This window comes from Strigops habroptila, chromosome 8, assembly GCF_004027225.2.
Source record: "Strigops habroptila isolate Jane chromosome 8, bStrHab1.2.pri, whole genome shotgun sequence".
NCBI classification, from domain to species: Eukaryota; Metazoa; Chordata; class Aves; order Psittaciformes; family Psittacidae; genus Strigops; species Strigops habroptila.
This window is the reverse complement of record NC_044284.2, coordinates 33,251,461-33,264,851: the sequence shown is the minus strand read 5'-3', so window position 1 is coordinate 33,264,851 and position 13,391 is coordinate 33,251,461. Positions and strand designations below refer to the sequence as shown.

General features: G+C 38.4%; 1 protein-coding gene and 1 long non-coding RNA gene across 4 annotated transcripts in view; one reads left to right on the top strand and one right to left on the bottom strand.

Annotated features, from left to right (window-relative positions):
• LOC115611412 overlaps positions 1-13,391 on the bottom strand; it is a 157,576-nt gene that overhangs the window by 87,928 nt on the left and 56,257 nt on the right. The window lies entirely within an intron of this gene.
• Positions 2,185-13,391, top strand: part of PEX5L (peroxisomal biogenesis factor 5 like) — a 113,728-nt gene continuing 102,521 nt past the window's right edge. For 2 of the 3 annotated variants that reach the window (XM_030494280.1, XM_030494278.1), the window contains exon 1: positions 2,366-2,647. In XM_030494280.1, the coding sequence (XP_030350140.1) occupies positions 2,627-2,647 (21 nt within the window). In that variant the 5' untranslated portion in view covers positions 2,366-2,626. Of the gene's footprint in view, positions 2,648-13,391 lie in introns of all 3 variants that reach the window. The other variant, XM_030494279.1, reaches the window with a different exon arrangement.

Below are 13,391 nucleotides of genomic sequence, written 5' to 3'. Positions count from 1 at the left end.
TATTGGATCAGCCAGACCCTGCCAAACTGTGGCATCAGCATGTCATTGCATCAACAAATTGTGAGATGAATTCACTTGCTTCTGATGCATTAGGAAAAATGCCTATTCCAACACACACTATACTATAAAATCCCATTTCTAACATTTGGATCTTGCCAAATTCTACCAATGTTTGTCCCCCACCCCCAAATAACATTGCATGAATTCATTCCTGAATTAATAATTAATCTACTATAAGTGTACATTTTCCTATACTGTAGAAAAAAATTTAATCATGATGCATATAGTTCAATTTAGAAAAAATAGATACTGCTATGTGGTGGTGTTGACAAATGTATTCCAGCTTCGCCCTGAGAAAAACAAAAGAGCCCAGTACTTAAAACAACAACAAAAAAGAAACTGTCACACGCCTTGAAAACACTCAGCTACTGTAGAAAACTTACCCACTGACCCAGGAAAGGATAATCTGGATCTACTGTAGTCAGAGTGAAAAAGTGCACCTTCAAGGTTACTAAAAGCTAAAGAGCCTAATATACCTCTGTTCAACAAACAGTAAAGACACCAAGGCTCGAAGTTTAAATAGGACTTGCTTTTTTTCAGCTAGACCTAAACTTCCTTCTGAATTGAGTACTGAGGAAGCCAAATACTTACAGCTGAAAAATCTGTGCTCTATATTTTATATCTTAAGTGAAACCACAATAATTCAAATCTGGTATTTTCATCTATGTAAGTGCAGCCACCTTTTGTATTACACAGTGAAGTTTTACAGTAAGATATTCTAAAACATGTATGGACAATCCCAAAGATGTATTTTAAGCTCGTCAGCTCTTAATTGAGGTTTTCAAAGAGGCTTAAGGGATTTAGACAAAAAATATTCATTTCTTATTTCCTTTTATCACCAACACATGGCTAAACTCCTAGGCTGTTCTGAAAATCTCCGTGAGCTGGATGCATATTCATTGGATGCAAGAGAACTGTCATTCTTGCTATCTATATAAAAGATAAAACTCTCAAGCTTAAGTAAAAAAATTAGTTGGCTAGATTCTGCTTGTGCCATCACTGACAACTTTACGAACTTGTGTTCTGCAAAACCTCATTTTTTAAATCTGAATAGAACACTTCAGAAAAGCTATGAAACAAGAGCTGTGATGATACACGTGCTGGTTTCAGGAATAAGAGATCTATTTTGTATTGCTCTAGGACTGTGATGTGCTTAAGGTTGGATTGCTCTCGTCAATCAAATGCATCATAAAGTTTTGTGTAGTTTAATAGTAAGACTTGCGAGCTCATCTGGCAAGTTCCAGACACTGGATGTTTTCTGTACTACTGAATACAGATAAACGAGGTGGGACAGCAATTTGCAATGAAACTAAGGCAGCTGCTGTTTTTAGCAGATGGTAAGTTTAAGGTTTGAGGTGGGGGAGAGGAGAGGAAAACTGGATCCAGGATGATGTAGGTGTTGGTTGCAGGATTTAGCCAGGCCTGCTGTGCCAGTTTACAATGTCAGAATTCTGCATGTACAGGCTATTATCAGAATTTTTCCTACGTGACATCATCTCTGCTAAGCATTGAAAAACATGACCAGGCATATTACTAAAATTCCGTTTAATTACATCCGCAACCTCAACATCCCTGTCGTTCTCCAATGCCAAACTTTTCCAGCGCTGCAGGCAGCAGCCAGCAGCCCTCTTCCAGCTGCAGCAGCGATGGGGAAGTGCTGGGAGCTGGGCGCAGCTGGCACCGGGTTTGGAGACAACCCTTCCCTGGGATGCACCCGCCCCCAGACCCCTCTCCTTCCACGCGAGGAGGCAGAACTCCAGGAGGCCTCGTGTGCCCGATCCAGGTTTTGCTGTGCCCTGGCTCTGGGACACTCCGATTTTTCTGTTCTTCTGCCTACTGTTTATTTATTTATTCATTTTAAATTGCTGCAGCGGAAGCCGCCAGCCCGTGGCGGGTTGACGGAGCCGGGGGACCGCGGCTCCCTCGGGACCCCGGCAGGGCTCCGCCCGGTGGCCGCGGGGCTCCGCGCGTTCCCTGGATGCTGCGCGCTCCCTCTGCGGAGGGAGGAAGGGAAGGAGGAGAGAAGAAAGGAGGGAGGAGAGAAAGGAGGGGGAAGGGAAGGAGGAGAGAGGGAAGGGAGAGAGGGAGGGAGGGAGGGAGCCCGGGGCTGTCTCCGGGAGGCGGGGGGGGCGCGGGCCAGGGCCGGCAGGCCGGTCCAGCTGGCAGCGGGACAAGGCGAGGCCCGGCAGCGGGCGGCTCCGCTCCGCTCCGCCCCGCGGCGCTCCCCGCCCGGCAGCCCCGCCGCCGCCGCCGCCGCCGCCCGGCTCCGGCCCGCCTCCCCCCAGCACCCCGCGAGGAACAGCTCCTTTGCAGTTTGCAGCACCGCATTAAACAGGGAGAGCGAGGGAGAGAGGAGGGAAGGAAGCAGCCCGCAGCGCTGGGTTACGGAAAGCGGTAAAGGCTCTTCCAGGACAAACTGAATCATTTGCAAAAAATAGCTCCCTCAGCAGGGTTAGGCTTTTTTTTTTTTTGTTCCCTTTCCTTTAACCGAGCACACAGAAGTGCCCCTACCCCAGCGTACAGCCAACCTGTCGGCCTGAGGGGCACCTGAACCAGCCAAAGCAGAATGTACCAGGGACACATGCAGGTAAGAGGCTGCAAGAGGGTGGAGAGGTGAAGCCCGCTGAAACGCGATTCTGTGAAGTTTCTGTGGGTTGAGCGGAGGGGAGATGCCACCCCGGCACCATGCAACAAGTGAGCTGGTGCAGTACGATCATGGTACTCCAACTCAGGGCAGAAGGGAAGAGCGCGCCTGGGGCTAGCTCTGCTCAAGGGGGAGGAGGGAAAAGGGGTTCTATCAACTTTGCAACCTGGTAAAGTTTCCTGTATATTTATAGATTTGTTATGCCTGCTTGTTCAAACAGATTCAAGGGAGCATTCCAGGGCAAACAGTGTTATGGCATGCTTTAAGTGACACATGTCTCCTGCCATCCCCTTGATGCATCTCTTCCTGTATGTCAAGTGAAGGGCAAACAATAAGGGATAAAACAGAGCACTTGCTTTGCAAAATCTGCAAAGATTTCATGCCACACTAAAGCCATTGATTTGCACAGTGTGGCGTGTTTAAAGGTGATGGATTTCTGTTCTTCCCTCCCAACATGGGATGAGGATCGATTTTGCTAAGCCCTGGAATGACTTTGTAGAATTAATTCAAACACATTTCTGAGTGATTTCAACATTTTAGACCGAAATCTTGTCTCATGATCCTATTGATCCGTATCGTCGTAGCAGAAAATGCCTCTCCCCAATAAAAACATACTAGTTCCTTGGATGTGATGACTTTAACCTTGACTCCCACTCTCCTTCACATAGCTCTTCCTTGGAAAGCCAAGTCTGTTTTGAAGGGGGAAGAAATGCCAAACTGGAGTAAAGGTTTACATTAATCTCCCAAATTCATTTCTCCGCTTTCAGACCCAGTCTGGCTTTGTGTTCATTGCCAGGAATGATCAAATGCTTTTATCACGTTCAGTGGCAGCCTCACACGTAGTGTTGTTAGTACTAAGGTTGTTTACAGAGAACCTGCAGGTTTAGTAAGTGTAAGCTGACCACTTCTCCTTGGTGTGATTCTGCCCAGTATTTCAATATCTGCTGAATGGTCACCAGGGACATTAAACTTAAGTCAATGTCAAACACAGGGTTATGTACAATATGTGAGTTAAGTGAGGACTGATTCAGCACTCTGCTTTCTAGAACTGAGTGATAACAGTTACTCTTTCATGTTTGTGTTATCTGATCTCAACAATGATAAACAACGTGTCATAATACTGCTTGTGATAGGAAAGCAAACAGGTTTTAACAAGAAATGTAATCAACGGAAGGAGAATATGTATTGCTATATATTTCGGATAATAAGGTTAAAGTATGCATTGTTTATATGGTAACAGAAGCAATCCTGTAACTAATGATACTGACTTGGACATTGCCAAACAGGTATTTACATTGCTAAGAAAACAGAAGTTCTTTGCTCTGAGTTATATATTGCAAGGTTTCAACAAACATACAATACTTTTTAGAAGGAACTGTAATTTAATATTGAGCTGTCTGGCAGCACTCTAAATTTTCTGAGTCATTAAAAGGTTGAAATCAAATTTGCAATAGGAAAATCAGGTCAAAACATACAAACATGTTGTGACTGATGTCCTTTATTTCTTTCAAGACATTTTTTATTTTTCTAGTCCAAATGTCATCAAATTCTAACCAAATTCTCCTTATAAGTTTGCTGAATTAAAAATGCTATTCATATTGAGTACACTTGTCACGGTTAAAAATAAAAACCCACCTGAGTTCATCAACCAAACTTTTTAATATACTGCTGTCCTAACAGGAAGTATTAATATTCTTCAGCTAACACTTAAAAATAACTAAAGCATTAGGAAAGATTTTCATGTTTACTATATCCTTAACTACAGCCTTTAAGTGAGTCAGACAAAAACAATACAGAGCTGATTTCATTGCAGTGAAATGATCTACTGTAATGTTTAATCAATCATGTTGGAACACAAACTATTGAAGTTACCATACAAGTACGGTATCAAACCACACACTAACAAAAATGTAGGCACATTTAAGCATTATGGGTCCTTTCTTACTATCTCCAAGAGTTCTGGTAAGGCATCTACTAACTTGGGGAAAACTATTTCCAATTACCGGCCAATCTAATATAAGGTGAACCATAAAACCGTTCAAACTTGGGTGGATTAAGTCAGGCACCTAAGTAAGTACCTGGAGTCCCAAACAAAAATAATCTTGTTTTTAAAGACACTGAGCACTCACAGAGCTCCCACTTCCTTAAGGAATACTGGAATGTTTAGGTGGGCCCTATATACATCTACCTTTATACATCCAAATGCAAAATGATGCGCCAGTAGATCCTACACTCTTTAAAGCAAAAGCTCTGCTGGTTATAGTGATCAAATGTAGAATCTGATTTAGAATGCCAGCCGTCATTTCCCTTTTTCCTACTGCTTTGTTCTCAGACATAAAAGTAAAATCTGCAGAAGTAGTTCCTTAGTCAGATTACTTTAAAAGATGTTTACAGAGCCAATGTTTTACCAAAAGCCTGCTGTAACTCAGGTAATTCTTGGAAGACTTCTGCAAGGTGAGAACATTAACACCCGTAACTACATAATAAGCATGACTATAGAGAATTTACCTATCTTGAAGAGGCATCAAGCATTATCAGCTTCAGTGCGGAATTTCTGACCAAGCTCAATATACTCTGCAAGTGTAGATGAAATACATTTTGAATTTAAGCACCACTGAAGTCCGGCACCTAAAGTACTTCACTACATGAGGCTTTACTACATACATCAGTATATGTATCTCTTCTTGATTTTTAGGTTCTAGCACAGATTAGTTCTGAGTTTTTTTCTTAATCCCAGAAAATCACTTAGTTTATTCAAAAGACCTAGGTTGTGATTTGCCTCGTACTGTGTTATAAATGAATCCTTACAACATAGAAACACTTGAGAGGTCCCTAAGCTAAAATCCCAAAGACAGTTAAAAAAAAAAAAAGAAAAGGAAAGAAAAAAGAAAAAAAAAGAAGTTACTGGTTCAAACCACTGTCTTACTGTCTTTACATTTCCAGGTACCTTTCTATAGAGCTAGCTTTTGTATTACTTGTGCACAGCATGCTTTCACATAAAATACTAGAGAAAAGGTGAAGTGGCCTTCCAAAGAGCCAGAAATAGGATGCAGAAAAGCACAGTGCCATGGGAGCCCTTTTAAAGCTATTTCACTATCATAATAAGCATAAGCATTTGATTAAACTGTATTTACTAACCAGTTTGGTTTACACAGTAACTGTTTAAAACGTCAGAGGGACTGGCATTGGTTTCAAGGCCCATAGCTACTTCCTGAAGCTTGAGCCTTTAAGGTGAGGCTTCTGCATGAGAAAGAGAACTTCAGATGAGATGTGCAGACTATTTGCCTACAAATGTACAAATTCAGTTATGTAAGAAGTCCTGTTTAATTCAGTAAACTCAGGCTCCTACAGGATAAAACCTGATGGATACAGGAGCATACCCTAGGATTACCCAGATATGGCAAAAAACCTGAGCGTAAGTTAGTGTAAATAGGGCTGTGTGTGCAATCCAATGTGTGCTGCTTTCCATCTTCTTCAAGGAAACAGTAGCAGACCAGATGGAAGCAGAATATAAGCAGAGTTCATTCCACAGTCACTGTTCTAAAATGTCTATCATTTTAACAATCAACAATAAGATGCTTTCAGGTTTTTTGAGTATATTATATACCTGGAATATAATATACTTTTATGAGGGTTCTGTAAATGGATGGAGGGTAAATTACAATCACAGAATGGGATTTTCAGCAGCATTTGGCTTACCAGGAAATTCAAAATAAATGCTTTCAAAACTGTTTGCGTTGATGCTGTATATAGTCAGCTTTCTCCAGCACAAATGCTTGAACAGAAGAAGTGCTTCACCAAATGTTGTCATGGGATTTTACATACGGCAGTGTTATGTTTCAAGATGGCTTAATTTAGAGAAAGCAGAAATGTTGACCACACATGGCTATCAGAGTTTCCCTCGCACTTTTTCACAAGAACAGACTTGTTAATTACGATGTCTTGGCCAAGTTCCAGGTCAGGTAGTCTCCTAAACTTTTAATTGCATAGGCAATCAACTTCGTGCCCTTAATTGTTGCACTGTGTTCTGTATTATTAAAGATAATTAAAAATTCTACCATTGGCATTTCATATTTACATGAAATGATCCATATTAATCATTCATATTTCAGTAAATTTTGGTCAAACTCATACCTGTATAATCATAGTGGGTCTAAAGAAAAATAACTATGTGCACATGAAAATTCTGCAAGATGAAACCTCAAGCGCTTCACATGTTTTTCTGGGCCTGAAAAGTGTTGCTAAATATTTTAGAGTTAGAAAAAGCACTTTTGCATTGATTTCCCAACACTTAAAACACAGCTAACCCACTGGGAGAAGTGAAGCAGAACTGTCTTGAGATCAGCTGTAGATGCATATCCCATCTTTGCTTATTTGATAACCTATTAAAAATACTGTAATAGTGTTGGTTACACTGCCACCTGAAATAAATAAACCTCAAGCTATTAATCAATTATAAATTAAAAGTAATCTCTCAGCTATGCATTTTGACGTGAATATGCATTACACGTGAATAAAACAGATCACAAAGAACATGAACAACATAAAACTGAATTCAATCCTAAATTGAATTTTTGCTCAGCTGTTAAGATCAACATAAACTTAATAACTTCAAGCTACAAGATTCTAAAAATCTGGGCACATAGCTGGAATGCTAACTGGTCCCTAGTGGTGTTGATGAATCATAACTGCTAGCTGAAATTCCATTACAATAAACTGATTATTTTTCATTATTATAAGCCTTTTCCAAAAGTACTCACAATATGAGGACAGTGCTTACGGCGGTGTATTTTCCATTTTGTCTTGATATTTTCCAGTTATTCACTAGCAGCTTTTCAAGTTTTGAACGGTAGATTATGAACTGCTTATAAATGAAGCAAGCTGAAAATAATAAGCTCACTTTCATTGAAAGAAGTTCATTCAAAGAAAGTAGGTGATAAACTGCTTTTGGCTAAGACGCATACTGAAACTGTACAAATTATGAGTATTTGTAGTGCTGGTATAGAGAAGCATTCCTTAAAGCTGTTAGGCAGTTTTACAAGAACCTAGCAGAAAATCTTGCAAAGGCTCAGGAACTGTTGGCACACAGCATATTTTTGCTGGATGCAAATGAAGAGGAACTCTTACTAACTAAATAAGGATCCATCCTTCTATTCTGGAATTACATTAATTCAAAACACAGAAAAATGACAATCCCTAGCACTGCCATTTATTTGTATAAATGTTAGTCTAAACCAGTATATAGCTTTCACAAAAGTGGCACTCTTTAATCCAGAAATTATGATGTTTTGGGTTTTTTTTATCTACCACTATTGTCACAATCTATGACAGCATGACACAGTTGCTAGTTTTTTAAACTACACATCTAGCAATCTGGATTTTACCTCAAGCTTCATCATACGGCTTCAGCAAGCCCAGTCACCTTTCCACTCATCCATATTGCCCCACCTGCCTTGCCTACCCTGAGCACCTAGCATGTAGGTTAAGCTTGAACAGCAGTTAGGTTTTTTTTTTTAAATCATGTTTTCAAATATCCTATAATGCACTTCACAACTACTAAAAACAAGAATTGATGATAATTAGCAAAATACTCAGCTGCATCAAGACCTACCCAGAGAGAGAGAGAGAGAGTCTATTTTGATAACTTGGCATATATTTATTTGAAAGTTTAGGCTTATGCATGTTTGAAAACTAATTATTTTGATGGGACCCACTGCTAATATATCGGAGAGAGAAAAAGGTAGGCCAGCAGTGTCAGAATGGGAGAATGTAGATGAAGCTGCTATGCAAAGGAGGAGACCAAAATGTTGGAAAAAAGTCCACAAGCTAGATCAGGATGAAATATACAAGTAGGACAAGATGCATAAAAGGAAAGATGAGATAACCACATAGAGGAATTGAGAGTTTCCTTTAGGAAATGCAATTTCATCAACATTCATCTGTAGAAAATAATTTCTAATTTATAATAATCTTGTTTATAAGCAAGCTGATTCTCCAGAAACTGTTTTTATTAAAAAAAAAAAAAAAAAAAAAAAAAAAAGGGGGGGGTGTTGATGTTTAAATCAGATCTGTTTAAAATGACCTAGTTTAACTCGCTACACTTTTTGCAATAGTTAAAAACAAAAATGGTAAAAGTATTAGAATAGCACTTCAAATTAATATGACCATATTTCTTTTTCTTACATACACAGCACAAGAAGTATCTACTATTTGTTTCTATCCCAGTATGTAAGTTTGCACAATTTCAGAAATAGCTGATACTGCAAAACTGAGAGTAGTTCTCTTCTATATCAGGTGTCATGACAGTGAAGCCAGGAAGTGACTTTCTATAGTTATGCATTTTCATCATTGTCCAATAACATTATTAACAAAATGCCTAAGGACCATAAAAACTGTATTCAGCAAATTTTTCTACCAGGTTACAATTATTATGAGGAGATATTCATTGCTTCCTTCTCAGGCTTCTGAAATTCTGAGTAATTGGTATACGAGTTTCGCTTCCAATGGTTTTATTTGCATATAAATAAATTAAGTAAATTCTAAAATATGAAGTAATTGAAACTTCTTATACTGAATGAAAAAAATAAAAAACCAAACAAACCATGTCTCCTCAAATTACCTATCCCCATGAACAGAAAACACAACCCAAAGTTTAACATTAGCCCCTGAATGTGATTTTTACAAAGTCTGCACAATTAGTCACATGTCTCAGCATTACTGCAGTTCCTCCCAACCTTTTTTTTGATTAAACTTCTGTCAGGTTGGTATAACAGTTGTAAGCCCCAGCTTTTCTTCCTTCACTTCTCCAAGGCCTATCAACCCTCAGACAGGCTTGCTGGTGTTTCTTCTCTGACTCTGTTCTATCTATTCATTTTCTCCTCCTTATCCTGGTTCAAAGGCTTTCTTGAGATGCTTTGCCTCCTACCACATTTGCACTGCAATTTCATTTATGCTGCTTACAGAACAGGAGCTGTGTCATGACTGCATGCTGTGTGCAATGGGGTCTGGGTCACCTCTCGACAGCACTTGGTCACAAGGCAAAAATGTTCCACAATGAGGTTCACTGCCACAAGTAGAAAGAAACAAACTCATGGCTGAGGACTTTGCTACCAGCAGAGCTCACTGCTCACAAACTATATCTAGATTAGGAGACAACAGGGGACAACCAAGAAAAGGGAAGTAGCTGGCTTTAAAAGAGCAACTTGACTTTTTGCCTACAGCTGCTACAAAGTTTGTAGTATACAGCAATGTCCATGAACTCTCCTTCCTCACGTTATGTATTTTGGAAATCCCTAGGGAAAAAATCCCCCATAGTACAGTCTTTGCGAATTCCTCTGTAAAATATGGGAACACTCTATTGTGTCATGTTCATTCGTCTTTAAAGCAATCTACTATCTTCTGGTAACTTGCCACTGTTAATTTCATATCAATTCCTTAAAACACCTCTTGTCCCAATATGGATGTTGAATATAATGCAAGTTACATGCATACAAATGTATTTAGACAACATTTTTCAATTAACTTACAAAACATCTATGCTTTTAGAATCTGTCAGTATAATAACAAAAGCATATGTGATAAGTACTGTGCAATGAACACAGACAAACAATCTTTCTTGATTACATTAAGACTTTGTTTTCTGTTATGAGATGCATAACAAATTCAAATACTCTTATCCACTGACATTTAGAAATGACAACTTCAGAATGATTTTGGCATAAATTTATTTTAGGACCAGTCAAAATTTTCTTTGTATTTTTTTCTTTAGATCAATCATTTGGCTTTACAGACTAGTTTTCAAAAGCCGAAAAAAAAAAAACCCCAACTTTAAAATTTGCGTTACCAACATTAGAGCCAGCTGTATCTTTAGATGAATGAATATAAGTGGAAATTATACTGATGTAAATAAGAGAATAATTGGCTTCCAGGGCTTTTTCATGTGAACCCCTGTCAGCAGTTGGTTTCCAAAGTTATAGTGTAGAGAATACAGCATGTCCTGAATAGGGGCAGAAAAGCTGTTACAGATTGCTTTTTCTTATTCAGCATTTTCCGACTGGTACACGTATCAAGAAAAAGGTTCAGTAACTCATTCTCACTGCTCTTTAAGTCAACTGAGAGATAATACTTGCCTGTTTAAGGCTACCCTGGAATATAGGGATCTATTTCTTAGTGAGTAACACTGAATATTAGGAGTTTAAGTTCATAGAATTTACTAAGGTTGAGTTTTCTAATATTAATACAGGAATAAGCAAAGGCTATAATAAATAGAAGCTTTTTGAGTATTTTTGAGTACTATGTAAAACTGAGAGAAAACATCACCTTTTGATGCAATAGTAATCTGTCAGAAGTTTTTAAAATCCAAGAGAGTATCCCCTAATAGGAAGATCTGAAAAAAATCAGTATCTGGTATTTTTCACAGAAGAAGAGATTGATATTATTTATGTAAAGTAGGACAGCCTTAGTCTTCACAAAGGCCTTGGACACTATTGTCACAGAAGTAATGACAGAAATGTCACAGAAGTGATTAATGAAATAATAACAGGTGTAGCTTGACATGTGTCTCATCAAAGTGACAAGTTACTTCTGCTGTCATTCACTGAATTTTAACAAGGAAGATAATTTTCCAGTTACAGGCTTCAGATATAGACAAGATCTTTCAGCTTTTGCTATTTGTCATCTAACACTCCTTCCACAAACCAGGACAATTTTAAGAAGGCTTTGAAAAAGGAATACAAGGACGAATGTTAGATAAAAGAAAGGAGAAAAATTATGATGCACAAGAGAAAAATAAGGCAAAATAATGGAAACTCGGAGGGAAGAAAGTGCTGTTATTGTTCTGAACAATAGATTTTCTTTATAAGAAAACATTGTTAATATTACCACTGTACTTAATCCAGGTAATGTACACAATGTGTCAAGGTATACAAAGCTGGAAGAGATGCACAGGCTTGCCTGAACCTGTGCAACAGAACAATTATTAGAAAACAGCTGGATCCTATATGGAAATAGTAAAAGAACACTTATTCCTGAAGCACTCTCAAAAAAATTATGTGCTGTTCGGAAAGATAGAAAACCAAAGGTATTGTTCACATTAGGAACCTGGATACCAAGAAAGTGAGGGAAAATTTTGTAAGACACTTCAGAACTAATCATTTCAGTTGTTAAAATGTTAAGGCTAAGCCAGGAACACACAAGGAATGAAAATAAAGGCTCCTGAAAGGCGGAAGGAAAAAGTAAAACTTGCCTAAAGTAGAACTTATTTAGATCTTGAAAGTATATTAAAGCAACTGTCGAAAGCTTTTCAGTTACATGATTAAGAAGGAGGGAAGCAAAACATACCCAAAGTGGCATTCATATTATGGATAACCTAATTTATGGTGCAAACCCTGAATGGTTATGAGGATATGAATCCTGCAATTATTACAGATGTGTGAAGCAAAAGCTCATGCAGAGGTACACTATATAATCCCTATCCCAAACTGCTAGTGGGACTGGAATATGAAACTGAAGACTTGAGAGCAAATACTTAATAGTCTAGTTATGATTCTAGTCAGGACTATAGAAAATATGTCAAGATTTGAGATAAGGTGAGAAAAATGGCGAGACAACTAACAGCCCAGATACCCATGTGACTATCCATAATATGCAAGGTTTTAGGGGGCAAACTTGAAGGAAAATTATACAGACAGAAAAATGGTAAAAATGCTATTTGAATTTATCAAGAGGAAATAATGTCAGGCTAACTTGGCAGCATTTTCTATTGTCATCATTGTTTTTTTTAGGCAAGGGAGACTAACTTATCTGTATGATCTTTGCTAAGCATTTGCTATGGTGCCACGAAAGAAATTATTAGTGAAGCTAGAGAAAGTAAGGAATAGTAGAAAATCTGTAAAGAGGGCAAGAAACTCAGTCATGGGGAAATAAAAAATATAACATTAAAGTAAGGACTGAGGACAGTTTAATAGGGAAGGTCTCTCTGGATGACTGTTGGAACTGATGTCAGATGTTTCATCCATAAACATACTAGAAACAGGAGTATGCTGATTACTCAGTGCTCGGAAACATCATCAGTAGTGGGAAACATCATCAGTACTGGTGAGTTTAAGGTCACTATATGGAGGGAACTGTGCGAACTTCAACAATACAAATGTGATTAAAGTTAACAGCACAATATGCTGTTGAACATCAGTAGCAAACAATGTCTACCCTAAGATGTAAACTATCATTTAGAAATGGTCAAGAAGAAAGACTTGCACATGCAGATGACTATAAGCCATCAATACAATATATCCATTAAAAAAAGACAGATGCAGTTCTAGTTTTGGAAGAGTTTTTTCAGAACAGTCAGGAAATATCGATGCCAGTTTACAATGCCACTAGCAAATTTTCAATTGAGAATCTCATACAGGTCTGGTCAAGAAGAGAGGCATAGAAACAGGTCCAAAGAAGGATGATCAAGGAGAATGGATAGTCTCTTTTACGAGAAGATTTTGGCTTATTTTGTTGAGCAAAATGATGGCTCAGCAGGAGCATAATCACAGCATGTAAATGCATCAGGGAGATAAACACCAGATACGGAAAAACCTAAATTAGCTAAGGACAAAACTGGCATGGGAACAAATGGATATTAACTGGCTGTGAATAAATTTAGGTTGGAAATTAGAAGATGGTTTCTGATCATTAAAGC